Source organism: Sinohyriopsis cumingii, chromosome 5 (genome assembly GCF_028554795.1).
Source record: "Sinohyriopsis cumingii isolate HCF-2022 chromosome 5, ASM2855479v2, whole genome shotgun sequence".
NCBI classification, from domain to species: Eukaryota; Metazoa; Mollusca; class Bivalvia; order Unionida; family Unionidae; genus Sinohyriopsis; species Sinohyriopsis cumingii.
The window spans coordinates 107,397,048-107,418,340 of NC_142965.1; the positions used below are offsets into that span (position 1 = coordinate 107,397,048).

A 21,293-nucleotide genomic window follows, 5' to 3' on the forward strand; every position below is an offset into this window, starting at 1 on the left:
CACACACACACATATATATATATAATTTACTTTTTGTCGTAAGAGGAATTCAACTATACTCTTGACAATTTCATACATATATAGTCTACCTTTTTCAGACTATTTTTTCCTGGAAAAAGAGAGACCCTCTGACTTATAGTTTCATTATTCAAAAGGGTTTCTGCAAGAAAATCTGAAAAAGTCTTTTTATTATATTATTTAGAGTATGGTATAAGAAATAAAAACATCCTTGCAAAATAAATAAGTCTTCCTTTATCATGACATTTGTTTATGAATTTTATTTTTATTTTGTCGACTGACCCTTTCCACAAATACTTAAATTAAATTGAACTATTTATTTGCTTTAATGAACCAATCGGAAGGATTTTGCAAAGTTAATAACACATTATAATAACTTGCATGTTTGCTAAGATAGTTTTAGTTTTTCAAAATACAAATATATTTGGTCATTGTCACACCTTCTTCAATCCATCTAACTCTAAACATCGCCCAGTCAAGAAACCATGGGTCAGAGCTGAGGTTCTCAACCTGTGTGACAAGAAGAGGGAACTGAAGAAGAAAAAGAACGATACAAAAGGGGCATAGCAGTAAAAGGCAGCCACCCGGTTAGTCAAGAAAAGCATGAAAAAGAGCAAAAGAGAACTGGATAGAAGAAATGTCCAAAGACATTTAGGGAAACTTGAAAACGAACAACAGCAGAAAAGCATACCAACTGGTCTGTGTTCTAACAAGCACAAAACAACGGCGGGTTACCTCCTTACAGGACAAAGCCGGAAACTGCCTCACAGAAGAAAACGGTATTCTGAAAAGATGGACAGAGTACTGTGCAGAACTCTACAACCACTGAGCCACAATAGATCCAGAGGTAACGAACGTCCCTCCAGCATCTAACAACGACAACCACCCTATCATATACGAAGAAGTAGAAGCCGCAGTGAGACCACTGAAAACGTGAAAGTCATCAGGAGTGGATAACATCCAAGCAGAACTAATCCAGGCTGGGGGAGAAGCAATGATTAGCGCCCTCACAAACATCTGCAACAAGATCTGGCAAACAGGACTATGGCCATCGCCATGGACCCAATCACTGATCGTCACCCTACCCAAGAAAGACAACTTGCAACAGTGTCAAAACCACCGTACAATCAGTCTTATGAGCCATCCAAGCAAAGTCATGTTAAGGATACTGCTGAACAGACTAAAACCACAGGCTGAAAAGATCATTGCAAAGGAGCAGGCGGGGTTCAGAGCAGGTCGCAACACACAGGGCAGATCTTCAGTCTCAGAATATTGTGTGAGAAGTACCTCCAACACCAGCAGGATCTGTACCACGTCTTCGTGGATTTCAAGAAGACATTTGACAGTGTAGGGCATGCAGCCCGGTGGGCGACCATGAGACTGTACAACATCAATGACAACCTCATCACAGTAATAGAGTACCTCTATACACCAGTGTTGTATAATTCAACGGCAGCATAGGGGACTGGTTCAGAACGATAGTCGGAGTCAGACAAGGCTGTCTGCTCTCTCTCTCTCTCTCCCACACTATTCAACATCTTTCTGGAGAGAATCATGGCAGACGCGCTTGATAAGCATACAGGGACAGTCTGCATCGGAGGCAGAACAATCACCAACTTATGTTTTGCTGATGACATTGATGGACTAGCAGGAAATGAGCAAGAATTGGCTAGCTTAGCAGAGAGCCTTGACAAAACATATGCATCCTATGGCATGGAAATTAGTGCAGAGAAGACCAACATGATGACTAACAACACCAAGGGCATCAGCACTGACATCAGGGTCCAAGATACAAAGCTAGAAACAGTCCACAGCATCACGTATTTGGGGCAATTGTAACAGATGAAGGATCGAAGCCTGAAATAATCTCCAAGACTGCACAGACAACAGCAGCGCTGACAAAACTGAAACCCATCTGGAAGGACAAGAACATTGCACTCAGTTCAGACGTCACACTGATGCACTCACTGGTGATCTCCATATTTCTCTACGCCTGCGAATCATGGAGCATAACTGTGGACATCCTCGGAGTCACATACAAATACCATATCACCAATGAAGAAGTACGGCAAAGGATAAGACAAGCCATTGGACCTCACGACGACCTCCTGTTCATAGTGAAAATACGGAAAATGCAATGATATCAGTATGTTTCACGATAATCAGGACTTGTCAAGACAATCCTACAAGGCACTGTACAAGGAAGAAGAAAGAGAGGCAGGCAAAGAATGGGGTGGGAAGATAACATTCGAGAGTGGACAGGCTTGACACTGAGCAACTCACTGAGAAAGACGGATAATCGAGAGGAATGGAAGAAGCTGGTTGTTAGGTCTTGTGCGGTGCCCTAACGGTCTTCCAAAATACGGGACTGATGATGATGATGATGATGATGATGATGATGAAATCTAAATCTACCATATGAAGATTTTGGCGGCACAATTCTTATGTTACGTGTATTTGATTTAATTTTTATTTGATTTAATTTAATTGTCTGTTTTTAATCTTTTATTTTAATTTCATCACATTTCCATGTATACAAAAAATTGGCTAGGAATTTCATATTTTCCTGTTTCAGTTTGAGCTGAATATTTTCACAAATACCTAATAATATAAACATTGTTTCTATTTCTGACCTAGTTCCTTTTCATTTTTATTTTGTTCTCGAGTAAAATGATTGGTTTTTATCAAGGTCATACTAGGAGTACGTGACTTTTTATTTGTAAACAGCCTCTATTTCTTAATTCTGGGTTTCCGAAATTGCGCAACAGTCAGGTTTTATATCAATGTCTATAGAGATATTTCTCAGTTGGGCTTTTTTTTTCCCCCTTTACACTGGAAAGTGTCTGTTGTGGCAGTTCTGGAGTTCTATTTAATTTTTATCAGATTATTTGGATTCTAAAGAATAATTGTTTTTCCTGGAAATATTTCATTGCTCATACAAAATTCTCGGACGAAGATACTTATTTAAATTTTATTCGGAATTCAATTACCCGAATATTATTTCCTGTGGTTCACAAAGGACAGTACACATCAGCTCCATACTAACTACAGTATACGTCATCGCCTTGGATTTTTGTTTCGGGACACGAACTTGAATTCATTAGAACATTTCATTTCTAGGACTTCTAAAATTTAATTCTTGGATTATTCTTGGATTGTTTATGCATTTGATTCTTAAAATCGTAACTTTCTTTTCATTTTTGCATAGTTTCTTTTTTCTCCAGGGAAATAAATTATTTGTTAACGTTTTCGTCGCAGAAGACTAAAACCAGTTGAAAAATCGGTATTTAACTGGAAATATCATCAAACGTCGTCAACTTCTACGCTTGTTTACAATTATCTGACATCTGCGAGCCTACCCGACCTGAGTGTATACGCATTAATTTATATATGTATAACGTCTGATAGAATCTACTTTGTCAGTGTGTGTGTGTGTGTATATATATATATATATATATATATATATATATATATATATATATATATATATATATATATATACTCTCTTTGTATAGCCTTGTGAATGATTCCATATTCGATGATATACCAATTATATAGAGATCTGTGGGCATTATTCAAGGTATGATATTCATGTGCGCATGTTTATTTTGGGTCCAAAGATAAAGTTGTATATGTATAAGATTAGTAATAACAAGGTTTCTTAGGGTAGAGGACCACGTGATTCGCAAGTGATTGGTCTAATTCCGATACAACTCTGTTTCAGATGTCGATGAATGTGAAACCATCATTTGTGAAAATGGCGGCCAATGCCTTAACACCCAGGGGTCGTACAGGTGCCTTTGCAAAAATGACTGGACGGGTTTTAGATGTGAGGAAGGTATGCAAGCTTTGATTGGGATCAATCAATCTTTGGAAACCAAGCCTGCAAATAAATTTATTTTTTTTATTCAAAATGCGTTTCATAGATGTACACCCATATGTAAAATTGCAGGGAGTCTTTCTTAATGTTTACACTACTTGAACATAAAATTCCACATCGATTGTCCAGTTTTGTAGTTTGTGTGGGGTAATACGTTTTTACTTTCATTTTACGAATAAAGTACCTTAAAAACTAGTAATGGTTCACATTTAGGCTTGAAATGATTAGGTACCGTCCTAGTGCATGGATGTTTACAGCTTTTGTAAATAAAGATTTTTGTTTTTTATTGCTTGTATTGAGACCCTGTAATAACTACATTATTCGTCCGTCCGTCCGTAAACAAGCTAGTTTCATAATATCATAGCTGGGAACAGTTCTATCTTAACCAAATTTGATATGCTGCTTTATACTAATGAATTCTCGAAAGGGTTCGATTGCGACCTTCGATGTCATGACTTCATCATTTGGAGGGCTTATGGCCCCTGATTATCTGTCTCTTCTAAGTTGTGTTTCCACAGCTTAGCTTTACGAACGATTCCTGGATTTTTCCTATAAACTTGACTGTAGATAGGTAGTGATAAGACCTTGAGTGAGTTCGATTACAGTGTTACATGATGTCAGTTGCATGAGCTACGTCCCACTGATCACCCGTCTTCCTGACCTTGGTTATACAACACAGCTTTACCAAGGACTCTTGGACTGCAACCAGATTATTCATGGATCTTTATGACATTGATAACTTAGATGAGTCTGATTTCGTCTAACTTTCTACATCATCACATAAGGACTTACGGCCTCTGATTTCCTATCCTCCTTAATTTTGTTTCTGCAGCATAAGACATTTATCAGCTACCTTTATATTTAGGAGACCTTGTATTTATTTATGCTAATTCATATCCTTATTCAGAAGAGAATTTTCCTTGAATATCTCTCCTCCTGAATGAATCCATCGCGAGAAGTTATGATTATTTTAAAATTCATCATATCATGTTTCAACAGATAGTGTCAAATCTTTTTGACATTAAGCTATAGAGACATTGACGTTAGGCTGTCAGAACATTTGTAAAGGTACAACTACACGGTCCAAACAAATTCTCATAAAAGTTATATTACATATCCTCACTTACATATATTTATGACCTACAGAAATCAACGCTATTGCATTTATGACTGGGGCCCCGAGTGGCCGAGTGGTCTAAAGCGCTTTCCGTTACCGATCACTGCCATCTCACCTCTGTCTGCGTGGGTTCGAGTCTCACATTCAGCCAATGTTGGTATGTGAGAAAGCTTGCCAGTAGCTTCTCGTGGTTCTTTCTGGGGTTTTCCCGGGTTCTTCCTCCACCACTAATACTGGCCGCCATGTATAGCATATCGTGTGCTGAAAAATGGCGTTAAAACCCACAACAACAACAAGAACCGCATTTATGACTCATTGCGGCGTGCAGGCGAAATTATGGGACTTAAATTCAAGAATGCCCTGAGCTCAAACACATGCAAAATGGGTGAGACTATTATAAAGATATTTAATTTTGTTGTAGTTTTGACCTGAAGCTTTGCCATACCTACAGTGTGGTGGCATGAATTTTACATGGCACTCACTGTACATTAAGAAAATTTCGTTGCATCTCTCATGTTCCGGTTTTGATACTCGAATCTATTGTATGTCTAAGATCGTAGTGATTTCTAAATGAGCAATATTTATAAACCGATTTCCTTGTTTCATTCTATTTCAGCGTCTTTCAAATGGCTCTAGCGTGACTCCGAAATAACTCCATTCAGTTTTGTGTATGTAGATCTCTTGAAATCACACTAGAGGTTTTCAAACGAGATTTTTCACTATAAAGAATCTACAGAACGGGTCTGTCCTTGGAATATGACATTAACTTGATCAAGGGGTCATTCTTGGCATAAACTAATACAATGATTGTTTTCTTATTTAAAGATATTAACTTCTAAGTATTTATCAAAATATTTTCCATTTGTTTCATTATTTATAAAATTTCTTCAATACCTAACACTCTAGTACAGAAATGAAAATAAAAACTCCAGTGGTTCTTTCAGCTAATGTGGAAATTACTATACTTGGGATGCAAATGCAAAGCAAAGCATAAGGATCGAGTTAACCAAAACTGTTTATCAGTCGAAACTATGTTCTAAAATTCGACTGTCTACTTTGATGAGAAGTAGTTTAGGCAAGCTTATCGAAACAGCTGTGTAACATTTTTAAGACACATGAAGTTTAACATCTGACCTTTCAGGTAAAGAACACCAAGAAGGACAGGAAGGAGTTCAAGGGTTAAACGCTCTTGAAACTTCCTACATGGTATATATCGCAGCCATATTGGGAGTAATGGCGTCTACGGCCATTATCACTACAGTTGTGTACTGCGTTAAATACAGACGACTTCTACGCATGTATTCTCAGGGACAAGGTACTTATGGCGTATCATTCAATCTATTAATCACTTTATTTCGTTGCCTACTGTCATGCGAAGGTTTTTTTTTTTTTAAAGCCCACTACCAATAAATCACGTAATGATAGGTTTGTGGAAAGTGAACTAAAACACTGGAAATATGTGATAATCTTATGCCTAACAATTCTGGAATATGTTGTTTTCCTTTCTATCACATTTCGAGATATATTTTATTTAAATCTATAAATATTTAAAGTTTCATTGCAATTTTGAATTATTAGAGAAGATTGTTTATGCCGATGATCGTGGTTAGCGCTAAGATCGATTTTTCGGAATTATCAATCACTGCACATGACTGAGACCCAAAATTCTGAAAGTGAAATGAACTTCAAAGTCGTCTATAGGCTAACACTGGCCTAAAGGTTAGAGTTCACGTCTCCTATTATGGCGTGAAGTGACTAGATAGGTACCATTTACCATGAATATGACGTCAGCCCACAACAGCCTAGACGCTGGTGTATGATGGTATCAGTTTACAGCAGTTTCAAGCAAACGACGTCGATTGCATTGCTTTTTGGCATAACATTACTTAAAAATCGAAATATTCTTGGTCTTTTCGATTACACGCTTGAATAATACCTCGGATTTAATAATCTAGTTTAAACAGACTCTCACGATACTCTGTAACCCCTCCACCATACCATGGACCCTCGTTAGGCAAAGATCACACGGAGTCACACAAGACCTTCTGTTAAATCAGACTACTGATGTAAAATAGGGGCCATTTTGAACGGCCTTATGCCAGCGATTTTTACGCTACAGTAGGCTAGCGTCAAAACTACCCCATGATGTAGCATCGTTCCTAGCAGCTGAAGCCTGTCAAAATGGAAAGAATTTTAAGATATTATTTCTCGAAAAACTGCTGAAATAACTAATAAAGAAAACCTAAAAAGTGCGAGATTTTAAATAATGATTGCAAATGTTATTTTAATGTGTAACTCCTGTGATGAAGACCGATACTTCTCAGATCTCGCCGAAAGTTATACAACCATATTCACGATTCAGAAAGTGTCACTCGATTACCTCTTTAGGTTACCCTGCACGTTTTTCACAAAACTTCACTGCCTCATACGTATATTGTTTTCATGACATTCAATTAAAACTGTCTCCTACAGGGATCTTTTCATTTTGTATGATCCAAAACAAAATTAAGTATTCCTAATTTATGAATTAATCCTATCTTTAAAGTCCTAATTATTACACATCCGTTGGTTCCGCCTTATGAACTAGCAAATATGCATCGACAATAGACATAATTTTGCATCTTTTTACCGTGTCATGTTCTCACAAACGAAGTGTACTCTTACTACACTCAAATACACCTTTATTGATAATTATGCATCTTTACCTATTTGAAAACAAAAGTTCAAGCAAACCTTACTAGTGAAACTCTTTTAATTTTATCTCAAATATTTGATATACAATTTTGTTTTCTAAAACATTACATTCACTCGGAACTCAGTTCCATTTGAAAACCATGTTCTGAAATAATATCCTCGGCATCTGGTACATGTTGCCAGCTTAAACAACACTGTTTCGATCTGAAATAAGCATTTCTGGATTCGACTTTAAATAACAAATGGTCGTATTGCTCAAATGTCCGGATTAACCTTTTAATTAGAAATTCGACAAAATACAAAATACGTAACTATGGGAATAGAGTAGGGTGTTCCGAATGCATTGACTTAGAGACCTTCCAGTTGACCTTCTAGTTTACGTTGGACCACCAATCCGTCCAGTTCATGTCTTCAGGATTTGTATGCATAGCGATAATTAAACAAATTGCTTTAATCATCGGGCGCAATTGAACATACTGTTTGTAGCTGTTGACAAGGCAACGTACGGGTCTTTCCAAATTGTATCTTATTGTAAATTATACTGCTCTGACATCACGATGGTTCTCCCGCTGTGTAGTGTTTGACCGTTTCACTGGGACTCTAGATACTGCTGTCTTCTGGAATCAATACATAGTCTTACATCCCATAAACCAAAAGGTGTTAGTAATGGAGTCTTAGGAAGCAATATCCAGTTGACTCTTGTTCCCGAATTCAGTCAAATCGTCATTAATCGGTTTTGATTTATTGGATTGATCGTTCTTCCCATATATATTTAGCTATTTTTGTTTGTCCTCGAGTACAGTCATCAGCTTGCCGAATTTAACACTGTAAAGTAACGAATAACTTCAGCGACACCGCCATTGTTATCTTTAAAAACTGCCCATTATTCATCTTATCAAGTCTTGTAGTTTACTCCATCACACATCCACGATGCAAAATAATTATTCGCATAGCAGACGGCACAACGGATCGAGGGAAATTTCCAGTTTCTTTTATCTTGATTCATTTGCGATTTTAGTGAACGCATGAAGAAGTTAAAAATGTTAGCTTGTCTTGGAGTATTCCTGTTAATTCATGCTCAAGCACAGACGCCAAAAGTCGGTACATGTTGTTTTGTTTTTTGGGTTTTTTTTTTTTTTTCTTGTTTTTCGACTCTGACACAGCCGTGAGTTCTTCATTTATAATGTTCTCGTTGTGAGACAAGTGATAGCCAGGAATATCAGTGCGAATGGCATTGCCATCAGATCGTAGGAAGACAAGTGATAACTAGGAATATCAGTGCGAATGGCATTGCCATCAGATCCTAGGGAGACAAGTGATAACCAGGAATATCAGTGCGAATGGCATTGCCAATTACATCAAAACTGTATAGATAATACCAATCGTCGATAAATTCCTGTTAACATTTCTTGTTTATCTTTCCCATAAAAAGTTTGACATTTTTACCTATCAGGAAAGTGGGATGTTTGGCCATTTTGCAACTATGTAAGAATTAAAGTAGTTCTGTTTAAATGCGCATTGATACTGAACTAGTGCAACACGCTAGCCACTCAAAATCACTGCAGGTGTTATGAGACGTATGCGAAATATGCAAATTTGATATGGGTATATAATGTTAAATAATTCAGTAATCATGTGATTAATGGTTTTCTGTTTGAATATGTATTTGGTTCCATTCGTACGTGCGTTTGTCTGTCCATGGAAGCTCGTGAGAATGATTGCACAAAAATACTTGTCCTTGGCAAATCATATTTTGTAGACATTTATATATGCATTGTAGTGTAATGGCCTGTTTAGATTGTTATATCATTCAAGTAACATTTTCTATTTTACATTTAGGAAATTTTACTTTCTTTGTAAACTCTTTCTTCTCACGATTACTCAAACCACGTGCAACAAAGAAATTAAATTTCGTATGATTGCTTATTTCGATAACATGATTATATTGTTTTATTACTTGAATATATTATGCAAGTTTCATCGTGGTTTTAGACATTTCGGACTTTGATATTTTTTGTTGTCAGCGGTGTATACCATATAAATTTAAATGATCTTTAACAAGATTTGTAATCGAAAATCATACATTTTATGAGATGATATATTTTACATGTATTTTGAAGGATATAGCATTGAAAGATATTTACAATGACAAAATCACTCGCGCGCGCGCGCGCGCCCACACACACACACACACACACAAATACACAGAAGAAAATGTATACAGAGTAGTTTTATGATTTGTTCTCAGTAAAATTAGTTATATTAATCGATCGAAATTTATTTTATTTTCAGCTGGATGGACAAGGTGGGTAGTCGGTTTTTCTTTTGCATGTATCGCTGCTGCAGCATAACAGTGTAAATTGGGTTACATGGGAAATAACTCCTGTTATCATTTTTCTGATTTGATTACAGGGTAAATATTTTTTCAAATCTAAATAGATGACCCCAGTACAGTAGGCTGCGGACAAATATTCACCTAACTATCTTGTTGCAACTACCTTCTGATTCAGAACAATAATTTCGATGCCAATATTAATTATTAATTGATTTGAAATATGCAAATCGATGAGCCAGTCAGAAAAGGATATTTGCAATTCACGCGGTTTTTGTTAATGGAATTGTCTCGTTAAAAGATATAATCGGCAAACAAAATTATTAGAAAAGAAGTCAAATTTAAAGTGCAAAACTCACGCAGACTACTTAACATAGTGGGGAGGGGTGGACAGAGGCAGCAGATTCTGAACCGAGACACTTCTGATAGCGTACTACATAGTGTCAGCCTGACTGATAGCGTACTACGTAGTGTCAGCCTGACTGATAGCGTACTACGTAGTGTCAACCTGACTGATAGCGTACTACGTAGTGTCAACCTGGCTGATAGTGTGCTACGTAGTGAAAGACTGATTGAGATTGTACTACGTAGTGTAAGATTGACTCATTGCGTCCTATCATAGTGTAAGACTCAAAGCCGGACCTGGGATCGGGGGCGGTCCCAGGGTTTCCGCCCCCACCCCAAAAGAAAAAACAATGTACACACACACACACACACACAAATGTACAGTCACTTGTCACTTGAAATTTTGACCATCGTTTTATTCCTACGAAAGGTTATTGGGTATTACGCACACTTTGAGTAAATAGACACAGACTTTTGCTTTGGTGTCCTTTCGAGGAAAGCCATGGCCCGTTTGAAATTTTGGAACACTCCCCCCCCCCCCCCAACATTTGACCTGATCGGGCCCTGCAGACTGATATTGTACTAAGTAGTGTACGATTGACTTGTAGTGTACTACTTAGTGTAAGACTAATAATGTACTACGTAGTGTAACACTGATAATGAAAATTAGAGCGATGGATTATTCAAACAACTTTATCATTCATCTGCAGTTTCTTTCACTAATAAGTGCTTCATAATGTTTTGCAGATCCAATGAGCGTGTGGATATTCTCATGAAAAGGGAGGAACAAAGGCCAAGTTGTGCTTTAGAGAAAATGTGATCCCTCTGTGTTGATCTTAATGGTGTTGGTGTCTTGTACAGAAAAAAATATTTTCATTCTTAACAATTCAATCTCTTTGTGTTTAAATAATAGTTAGAAAATAAAATGATTGAGCAAGCCAGGAATATGCTCCTGTTGATTTCGAGTGGTACTACTGATGTGACACACGCACTTGCACACACACACATTCACACACACACAAACACGCACACGTGCGCGCGCGCGCGCATTAAGACAATCCCACTCCTGGATGAAAGCACTAAAATAATAAGAAATAATATGATATTAGCTTCATGGCGTAACATACGGCATCTAGCGACTAGCCTAACTGATACTTCCACTTTACAAAAAATCCATAACCGTCAAAACATTTCCTCAGCCAGTGTAACAGCGAATGCGCGGTTGTCTAGAAGGGAGCAACAACAATATCTTAGGTGTCTTGTCAAGCCCTATCCAAAGCCTTCACTACTTAAATGTCATATAGTATGTCATATCCAAAGCCTTCACTACTTAAATGAAATCTTTTATGTCCTATACAAAGCCTTCACTACCTAAATGTCATATATTATGTCCTATCCATAGCCTTCACTACTTAAATGTCATATAGTATGTCCTATCCAAAGTCTTCACTACTTAAATGTCATATATTATGTCCTATCCAAAGCCTTCTCTACTTAAATGTCATATATTATGTCCTATCCAAAGCCTTCACTACTTAAATGTCATAAAGTAAATCTGATCTTAAGCCTGTACTACCTAAGTGTCATAAATTAAGTCCTATCCAAACCGCGTACTACTTAAATGTCTTGAAATAATAAGCCCTATCTAAGGCCTTTACTACTTAAATGTCTTGAAATAATAAGCCCTATCTAAGGCCTTTACTACTTAAATGTCTTGAAATAATAAGCCCTATCTAAGGCCTTTACTACTTAAATGTCTTGAAATAATAAGACCTATCTAAGACCTTTACTACTTGTTACGTGTTTAGGCTCTTACATAACGTAACAATAAAAAAAGTCAAGACAACAAGCTTTGTAAAGTTAGATAATAAATTTATTTCCCTGAAAAAACAAAGTACAAATGTGGAAAAAGGACTTACGTTTTGGTGATCAAATCCAAAATTAATCCAAGAATTAAAATAATATAAGTCCTATTATTAAAATGTTCTAAATGAAACTGAGTTCGAATCCCAAAATGAAAAACGATTACGTCTGTGTAACATATGAAGTGCTGCAATGTCAACGGTCTTTTGTTGAATCAGAGAAAATATTATTCCAGTTTTTGAGTTCCGTATAAATTTCGATATGTCCTTGTCCAAGAATTAGTTTAGAGCACAAGTATTTCCACGGAAAAGAATCACTTTTCTTTAAAATAATTTGAAGAAAATAAAATAATTAAGCCAAATTGGACACAACATAAAACACTTCGACTTCTCAAGTGTTAAGGCAAGAATAACTACTCTTTCTCAAAACCTCAGTAATAAGTCTAACTAAAACGCAAAACAGATGCCAGGATGTGGGTCAATCCTCTAAGAACCCAGAGTTTATAACAATTGATACATGTTATTTGACACGTAGGCCAGATATGACCTTGGCTGAAATCAATGGTTCTTACACTGTGAATTAATAATAATAATTAAAAAGTTGTTTACCAGAACTCTTACTGGTTCTGAATCAAGGTCAGAAACAGTGTTTCTATTATTAGTTGTTTATAACTGAATTAGATTTCTGGACAATATCAAATCCAGTAAAACAAAATTACATTACAATAACATGTAATGGAATTATTTTTTTTTAAATTAAAACGAAAAAACAAATAATTAAAGTCAATCAAATATAAATTCAATCAAAAATATACATAACATACTTAAATCTCTTATATTAATAAGTCCGATCCAAATCCTTTACTACCTAAGTGTCATAAATTAATAAGTCATATCCAAAGTTTTTACTACCTAAATGACTTAAAATCAGTCCGATCCAAAGCTTTTCATTCCTACATGTCTTAAAATAAGTCCGATTCATAGGGTTATTTGTATTGCCATGTTATTGTATAACTGTTACATGTTGTCCTCTAATACTGCACTGTTCGTTCCTAAATAGTTTTAAAAGCACAATTCCCTCTTCCCCCCCCCCACACACACACACAAACACACACACACATACACACATACATACACACACACAAATGCTTTTGCAATAAGATCGAGCCTGTACATTTGTACTAACGTTATTGTCATTAATGTGTATTAATATTAACCACACTCCCTAACAAGAAAAAGTTATCCCGCATTTATTTTCTTTTGTTCGCTCTTTGATTTTCAATTTCTACTCTCTCAACTTCCATTTTTGACCTCGTATTTTTAAAACATATATTGTACCTATTGTTTAAATGGTAATGTCCTTCTGTTCACGTGCATGAAAAGGTATGTTTATATGAGAACAAATTTAGAAGAAGCTCCTTTAGGTATTTTGCACCACTTAAATTAAACCAGCCCAGTGGTTAAGGAACCACCAGCCCACCAAACCACCCGTTCCAGGCGAATTATATGATGCACAACACATTCACGTTATTATTCGCTATATTATCTAGAAAGGGACAAAAGTTGAAATACATTGAGAAATTGGTTGTTTTGTTTATCTTGTCCGTCAAAAGAGCATTATTATGGCGTCAGTTGCATCGGAGACAACTGAACAGTGCGTCACATGTATGGTGTTTTTGTCTGGGACAGCTGAACCGTGGGTCACAAGTATGGTTTTTGTGTCTGGGAAAGCTGGACGGTGGGTCATTGGTATGGTTGTGTGTCAGGGACAGTGTGTCACAGGCATGGGTTTTGTGACTGGGACTGCTGTACGATGGATCACAGATATGGTCTTTTATGTCTACTAGGGTAGTTGAAAGACTGGTCACAGGTATGGGTTTCGTTAACTAATAAATAAGTCAACGCTCGTGCGTCCGTGTCAGGGAAAGATAGCTTCTAAATTTGTTGGTTCACATCACATGTCAAAGATAGCTATCTTTTATTAGTTCTTGCTCTCCGCCTAAAAGTTTTCTATAGGAAAAAAAAGTCTTTTCTTAAATATGCGAACTTAATTTGTTATATAAATGTGATTAAACAAAGAAAATAAAGAACCATATAATATTTGTCTGATATGTACATTCAAATGTTTATTGTTTGGGCTTTTCGCCTTTTCATATTTGTTTGTGTATTTGTTTGGGGGTATCGCAAAATGAGATCCGCAACCACAGAAAGCGCTACTCTATGTTTAGACTAGTCTTCACGGTATGTTGTCAGTTTGTTTCATGTATGTAATCGCTGTCAGACAAACGTTATCTCGATGGATCCAGTTCATCTGGACAGACTGATATTTGTCAAATGATTTGTATACGTATTGAGAAAGTCAATAATTTGGTGTAAAGAGGAATGTCGGAGATTCATAGATCAATCTCTCAACTGGATCAAACTAAAATTGCCAGATAATAAAGCGATACATGTAAAATATCATAACAGCAACATACCGCAAGTTCAAAATATTTTTTAAAATTTCCCAGATCTTGAGATAGATAGATAGATAGATAGATAGATAGATAGATGGATGGATGGATATATCTCCATTGGCCTTGTCGAACAAGGGAAGTAACTCTTCGCGGCATTTAATAGATGCTATAGCAAGTAGGACGTGAAAAACAATTTTGGCACCAAAGGATACTTATTATAGGCCTGTCAGCTTAAGGGAAATTCATGAAAACTCGTGGAAGGAGTTGAAGGCCCAAAGCTTTTTTTTCGCTCCATGACCTCAGGCGCCCGTGGTTTTAGCGCCTGGGGGCAACCGCCACGTACGCCGTCCCCCACCCTCATTGGTACGCTACTAGATGGTATGAGCATTTACCACCCTAAAAGGGACATAACTCGTGAAAGACGTATTAGACCATAATGTTGGAACGCTATGCGCATGTTGACCACCATCTTCGCTACGTAATAATGCTTAATCAACTTCCTTTCAGGTCAACCCTTGTATGCTCTCTGAAATTATTTTGAACAAGTGCCATCTTGCGCTCGAAGGAATTACTGCCATTAGCAAGAGAAATCAATTGACCAAAGAGAGATCTCGCCTCACCATTTGGGGGTTAATATCACGACTCGTGTTATATCCACACATATTTAACACTAAAGAAAACATTGCGTGAAAACAATTTAAATAAGAGAAACTTACATAACATATTCGACGATGTCCACAGGGCCCAGGGCACAGCCAACATAGCGTCCCATAGCTATCCTGCCTTGTCCATAAATATGGTTACAGTACTATTAACATCACTGTCTGTGAAATCAGACGATACTACAAGGGGCTCCTGGAGCGGGGGGGGGGGGGGACTGTGAAATCAGACGATAATATACAGAGTTCCTTGAGCCTCTGGAGCCCTGGGCACGTTGCCCACTTTGCCATACGGACAATCCGGCCCTGGTTATCTACGGATGCTGCAGATAACATTAAAATTGTTTCTTGTGTATATGTAACAAGCATTATGGTGTGATCAGTATCGTTCGGATGCATCTAATCACACACTGGGGCGGAAAACCTTGTTTCGATTAGCTACCTATGACAAGTGTCGATGTAGAACGAAGTGGATCAACAACTCTTAACTGAAATTTATTTATAGGTTGTATTAGGGAAACAGCGTGGCCTAAAGTAGGCAGCTCATCATAATGGCTGCTCCAATGTGTTCGAGAGATGAATTTGAACAAGTACAAAGTATATTAACTTCAGCAGTTATTTAAATAGAGAAAAGTAATTAATCTCACTAGATAATAGTAACTTCTGAAAGTGTAATTAATAAATTATAAAATATCAACAATAACAACCCAACCAGTTTGTTGGTTATTTTGTGGGTAATTTTTTTTTTTTTTTTTTTTTTTTTTTTTTTAACTTATGATGTTCAGCAAGTTAAAATGACCAAACCGAGCTAAGTCTTTTCAGAGATGCATATCTGAAGCAAGCCGTTTGCTCTATATTACACCAATCAATCATACACCAACATAAATGGATTTAAGTTTAAAGTTCTCTTAACGATATTTATGATGTACAATGCCTATTTTAATAACCAGGATAAGTAGTGAGGAGAACTCGATAAAATCTTTAAGTTTAAAAAAGCTAACCCTGTGCAGAATACGAAACTGTAAAGCAGAAACTAGCACGTAACAAGTATAGACACTTATATACGTTCGTACGAGGCTGACGTACAGTTCTAATGATATATGGCCTTGTCCTATTCATGACGGTGCCATAAAAAAAATATCACGAATTTATTTTATCAACACATGTTAACCACAAAGGAGAATTTGTCATCAATCTGTTGAAGGTTGAAATTTCCTTCTTTCTGATAACTTTGGCACTTCTGCAAATATCTAGGTAACTTATATTAATTACAGTTACTCCGTCATTATAAGTCTTTCATTAGTAATCACTACACAGACAGTTAATTCTCCGTTTCAGGGCCGCGGAGACGATTTGTGGGCCCTGGGAAAACTTCTCCAGAAGGCCCCACTGAATTTTGCACACAAAAATATATCTTCGGCGGTGGGCCCCCTGACCGTTGCGGGCCCCAGGAATTTTGTATTAGTTGTCCTACCCTGTCTGCGGCCTTGATCCGTTCTATGCAAAAGAGAAGTTAGTCATCCTATTTTTCACTATGAAGCCCTTTGGAGTAGGTCGAGCTCCTGAACTGCTAGTTATGTATTGAAATATCTCTACTTTTTCTGATTCATTTAAAAGGTCGTCTGTTGAGACTCTGCTAGAAAAATATCTAGGATCCATGATCGGAAATCGGATGAGGTTTATCAGTGTTCCGCACACGTCCCTTTTATTAGGTCCCGTTGGTTCCAATTTCCGTATCCGGCACTGGTGAGCAGACCATCGCAAAATAGCTTCATACACCACATTCTCGCTGACGGCGAGGTAGTCGGATTTCAGTACCAATGCGACCGATTGTTGAGAAAGTTCATCAAACTTTGTAGACAACAGGATCTGACGACCATGACTAAAAACGAAATTCAGACACTTTTGGAGTAAAAAGTCCTCCCCGTACTGTCTTGCATGTTCCAAGATTGCGCAGACGTTGCCATGGTTAATGGTCCTAAGAAGCCAAGTGGCACATTCACGGGCCAGTTCCTGTACTCTAAACTTTCGTGCTAAGTAGTGGATGTGAAGAATATTGCCGGAAGTGACGTGGTTCTCGCCCGTGTACAGAAAACGCATGAACGTTTTAAAGCTTTCGACGGGGATCTCGGAAACCTGAAAGATATTACACACAAAGCATGAGCATGAGAAAATGTACCGTAGTTGGAGACATCTGAACAAATTGTAGAATTTCTTTTTGCATGTCATGCATGCAGTGTGACGCACATAACATAATACAGTTCTGAACACGTGTTAATACTATGCCGCGTAAAATGGCATATTTTCAAAGATAAAGCAGGTGATGTATTGCAATAAACGTGCACCACTAAATTGTTTTGTGGTAGAGATGCTTGAAGAAAGTTCACTTTGGAGCGGTTCTAAAACATTCAAAACTTGCAAAGTATGTTATAAACGATTTAAAATTGTTGAGTATCGCCTTTTGTGACCCAGATAGTTTCAAGTGCAAAACCAACCTCCTCCCAACACACACACACACACACACACACACACTCATCCTAAATCCCGATGTAAATTACAAATAGACGCTGTCGCAAGATGCACAGTAGAGGAAATAGCTGTGGTCATAGCCATTTATTTGTCATAGGTATATAAGATTTTACGGGAAGAATGAACATCAGCCTGTGCATGACGGGTGTCGGATTTATTGTCGGAGGACAGTAGTGCTGTATCACATTTGGTAAAGAGAAATCTATACACGGCCAATCCTTAAATGGTGCCAACAGTCAGAGCCTAACGGTGTCAAAATACCGAAGTGCAGGTAGGCATATCCCATCCATTTACCACAGTACTGGGCCCTTATAGCGTTTGAATATCTGCTGGAAGAACATAATTTACCTGCCTACACTTCCACATTATGACAGCGTCAGGCATTGATAATTCATGCTATTTGGACTTCGATTATATGTTATTCTTGCGACAAAAGGCGGGTAAATTATATTGTTACTGAGAATAGATTTAGAGATATAATTTTAAACAAGAACAAATACAATTAATAAGGTATGGATAACTAAAAATGGGGTTAAGAGGTTGTGGAGGACCCCTCAATTGGGATTGAATTCCGTATATATTATCATCAATTCCGCCATCTTGTGTCTTGAAATGTCATGTAGTGCATGACGCGGACCAGTCCTAACGCTGGAGGGTGAACCCCATTTTTTCATCAGGAGTACTAATATTCACTCATTTAAACCATAAAATTATAGGAATCTCCCCTCTATTATAGTCAGTCCGCATTTGATCGATCTGACAAATATCTCTGTACAAGCTAGCAGAAACTGTAAAACTCGTTTACTGTCCACGACAGCTGAAGGTACATGAAGCCCAGCCATTTTCTGATTTTAACGAAGCAGTCTGCTCTTCTCCGTCGGAGAGGCCATATTATCGTCACCATGGTTAAGGTTGTTTTTAATCTAGAAGCATGCAACGTGTTGCACACGAAATAACAGAAATTTATTTTATTACTTTAACAATCAGCATGTGTGAACTTTTATAGCAGCATAAAAGAAAAAAAGAATCATAAACATTTTCCGGATTTTGCTCGCCTGATGTGTATTGCATTTTTGAACGAACTCGAATTTTCTAGATCTCGGTTTTGTATCAAGTCTGTTTTTCATGTTTCACTATTCCTGGAGAAGACCTTGAGGGGTGTGGGTGTGTGTGTGTGTGTGTGTGTGTGAAATAAAGTTATATATATTTACACCAATATCCTGTTAGGCTTTCATATAATCATGTATCCTAACATATAGTAGGGGATATATATATATATATATATATATATATATATATATATATATATATATATATGCTGGCATGTTCGCTTTTCAACGATTCTCTAAGCCGGCATATTCTCTTTTCAATGATTCTATTGCAGCCGACATGTTGTCTTTTCAATGATTCTCTAAATTTGCCTATTAGTCACCCAATAACATGTAATTACAACTACAACAATGAAATATCGGGGATATAATTTACGCGAACAAAAGCGTACACAATATAAAGATGACGCTATGTCTCATCGATTTCTAGGTCAATATAAAATATCTTTCAGCATCCGCAACAAGTCATAGTCATGTAAAGTTTTACAAAGACAACGATTTGTCTGTTTTATTTGTTTGTCTTGTATATGTTTTGTATTTGCCTAAAAAGAATCATTAAGAGTTGAATGTGCATTGGCTAGCTAGATACTGGTTTTGCACTGTTCGAGGTCGGTTGTTTATTACATTTATTTTAATCAGTCCTGACAAACGTGATCCCTTGCTGGATCCAGTGCACTTGAAAGGACTGTTATTCGTCATATGATTTGTATTCTTATATATATATATAATGAATACATATTTGAATGTATATGTAAGTGCAGGCGACATAACAAGTACACACACACACACACACACATTGAAGTACTTGCAGTCAGTATTTCTATGAAACGGAATTGCAACGGATTGAATACTATGAGATGCAACTAATTACTTTTCTCAAATGATGCTGGATTGTTCAACGAAGTCATACAAATGTTATATCTATTCAACGTTGGTTTAGGGGTTTTCTGTCACAAACCTATCTGTACTTCTTGCATTCCTCGCTGTTTATGAGTGACATTAAAGTACGTCATATCACTGAGAGGCATACAAAAAATATAACATGAATTTATAACACCAACAAATAATAACTTTGTGACATACTGCAATATTACCTCTATCGTTTGTGGACTCTTCTCTCCAGAGAACATTTCCTCAAATACTGAACTGCGGCTGATAAGGATGAACTTATGCGCATGTACAGTGCCCTTTGCGTCTCCTTCCCCGACGCTGAATGATATATCACATCCGATGTGGTTCTCCAGCATGTAGATGTACCTGCCTTTTTCGCTGCGATATGAACGCCAGTCCCGCAGTGACTGTACCCTCGACGACGTCATATTAAATCAAATTGTCTCTGATGCTTTTTTCAAACTAAAGGATGGTTAATATTCATTTAATGCAACAAATGAATCCAATATATGACATGTGTCCTGCATTCAATAAAGACATCCATCTAGCACATTCGTTTGAGTATATAACCGGTAGCTATTGATACCGACGGTGCACTTTGGCACTTAACAAAGTTATGCAAAAAAAAAAAAAAAAACATTAACAATATCGAAAGAGTAGAATCCAGTCCCGGAATATTATGACGTACTGCACAAGCAAGTTTTACTTGGTCTTAAAGTACACAAATATTTCAGTTACTAACTGCTGTAATTCTGTTCAAATTTCTATAAATTCAGCTCTTTTTCAACTTATTAATAATCCCAGAAAAATCCAGTAAATTGGTAGATTCTTTCAAATTTTTCGTTACCGAAAACTTTTTGATTCAAAGAGATGAAATGAAACAAATTCAAAAATGTTCCTTATCAAATAAATACATCAGAAATGAATTGCTAAAGTCCTGTCTCTTAGACCCCAATATAGAGATCTTCTGTGTTTATTGGTAACCAGTATTAATGGTAACCAGCAGGTAGTGGAGGAAACAAATCAACCATTAAGAGATCACCTTCCACAACTTTGTTAGTGATCCTGGTTTTAAAGACAGATTTAAAAAGACCTGGAATGTACAGGTTGACTCTATGTTCCGATCTATGATTAAGAAATGAATATACTCAATGCTATCTATGGGAGAGTAATTTGATAATGTATTATTATTATTTTAAGCCATGTACCATCCAAAATGTCAAAAACTATGTATCAGACCTCGTGTTCTAATTGCCTTACTATCAAAAATATAATGTCGGCATGTTAGCTTCGTTTGAAATAGTTTGGGTCCCAGGCGGCCGAGTTTGTCTACGATCGCATCTCTGTTCGCATGACTTTGGGTCCCGGCTCGACAACAGTGGGTAAGTAAGAAAGGTTGAC

The 21,293-nt window shown here is 37.0% G+C and overlaps 2 protein-coding genes across 7 annotated transcripts in view; one reads left to right on the forward strand and one right to left on the reverse strand.

The window, feature by feature from the left end:
• LOC149799950 (uncharacterized) overlaps nt 1-11,345 on the forward strand; it is a 90,796-nt gene extending 79,451 nt beyond the window's left edge. For all 6 annotated transcript variants that reach the window (XM_089959441.1, XM_089959443.1, XM_089959445.1 and 3 more), the window contains 4 exons: nt 3,743-3,856; nt 6,157-6,330; nt 10,002-10,014; nt 11,134-11,345. In XM_089959441.1, the coding sequence (XP_089815567.1) occupies nt 3,743-3,856; nt 6,157-6,330; nt 10,002-10,014; nt 11,134-11,206 (374 nt within the window). In that variant the 3' untranslated portion in view covers nt 11,207-11,345. The remainder of the gene's footprint in view (nt 1-3,742; nt 3,857-6,156; nt 6,331-10,001; nt 10,015-11,133) is intronic.
• Nucleotides 11,346-15,589: 4,244 nt separating this feature from the next.
• On the reverse strand, nt 15,590-20,735 carry LOC149799951 (BTB/POZ domain-containing protein 6-like). The gene is made up of 2 exons (XM_089957155.1): nt 20,096-20,735; nt 15,590-17,499 (listed from the first exon to the last, which is right to left on the reverse strand). The coding sequence occupies exons 1-2, from the start codon at nt 20,318-20,320 to the stop codon at nt 16,861-16,863; spliced, it is 864 nt and encodes a 287-aa protein (XP_089813281.1). The 5' UTR covers nt 20,321-20,735; the 3' UTR covers nt 15,590-16,860.
• Nucleotides 20,736-21,293: the final 558 nt, after the last annotated feature.

Excerpts from the sequence above, each read along its gene's own strand:
- LOC149799951 (XM_089957155.1), bottom strand. The coding sequence starts at position 20,320 with ATGACGTCGTCGAGGGTACAGTCACTGCGGGACTGGCGTTCATATCGC. Across the intron at positions 17,500-20,095 it reads AGAGTCCACAAACGATAGAG|GTTTCCGAGATCCCCGTCGA; the intron begins GTAATATTGCAG and ends AATATCTTTCAG.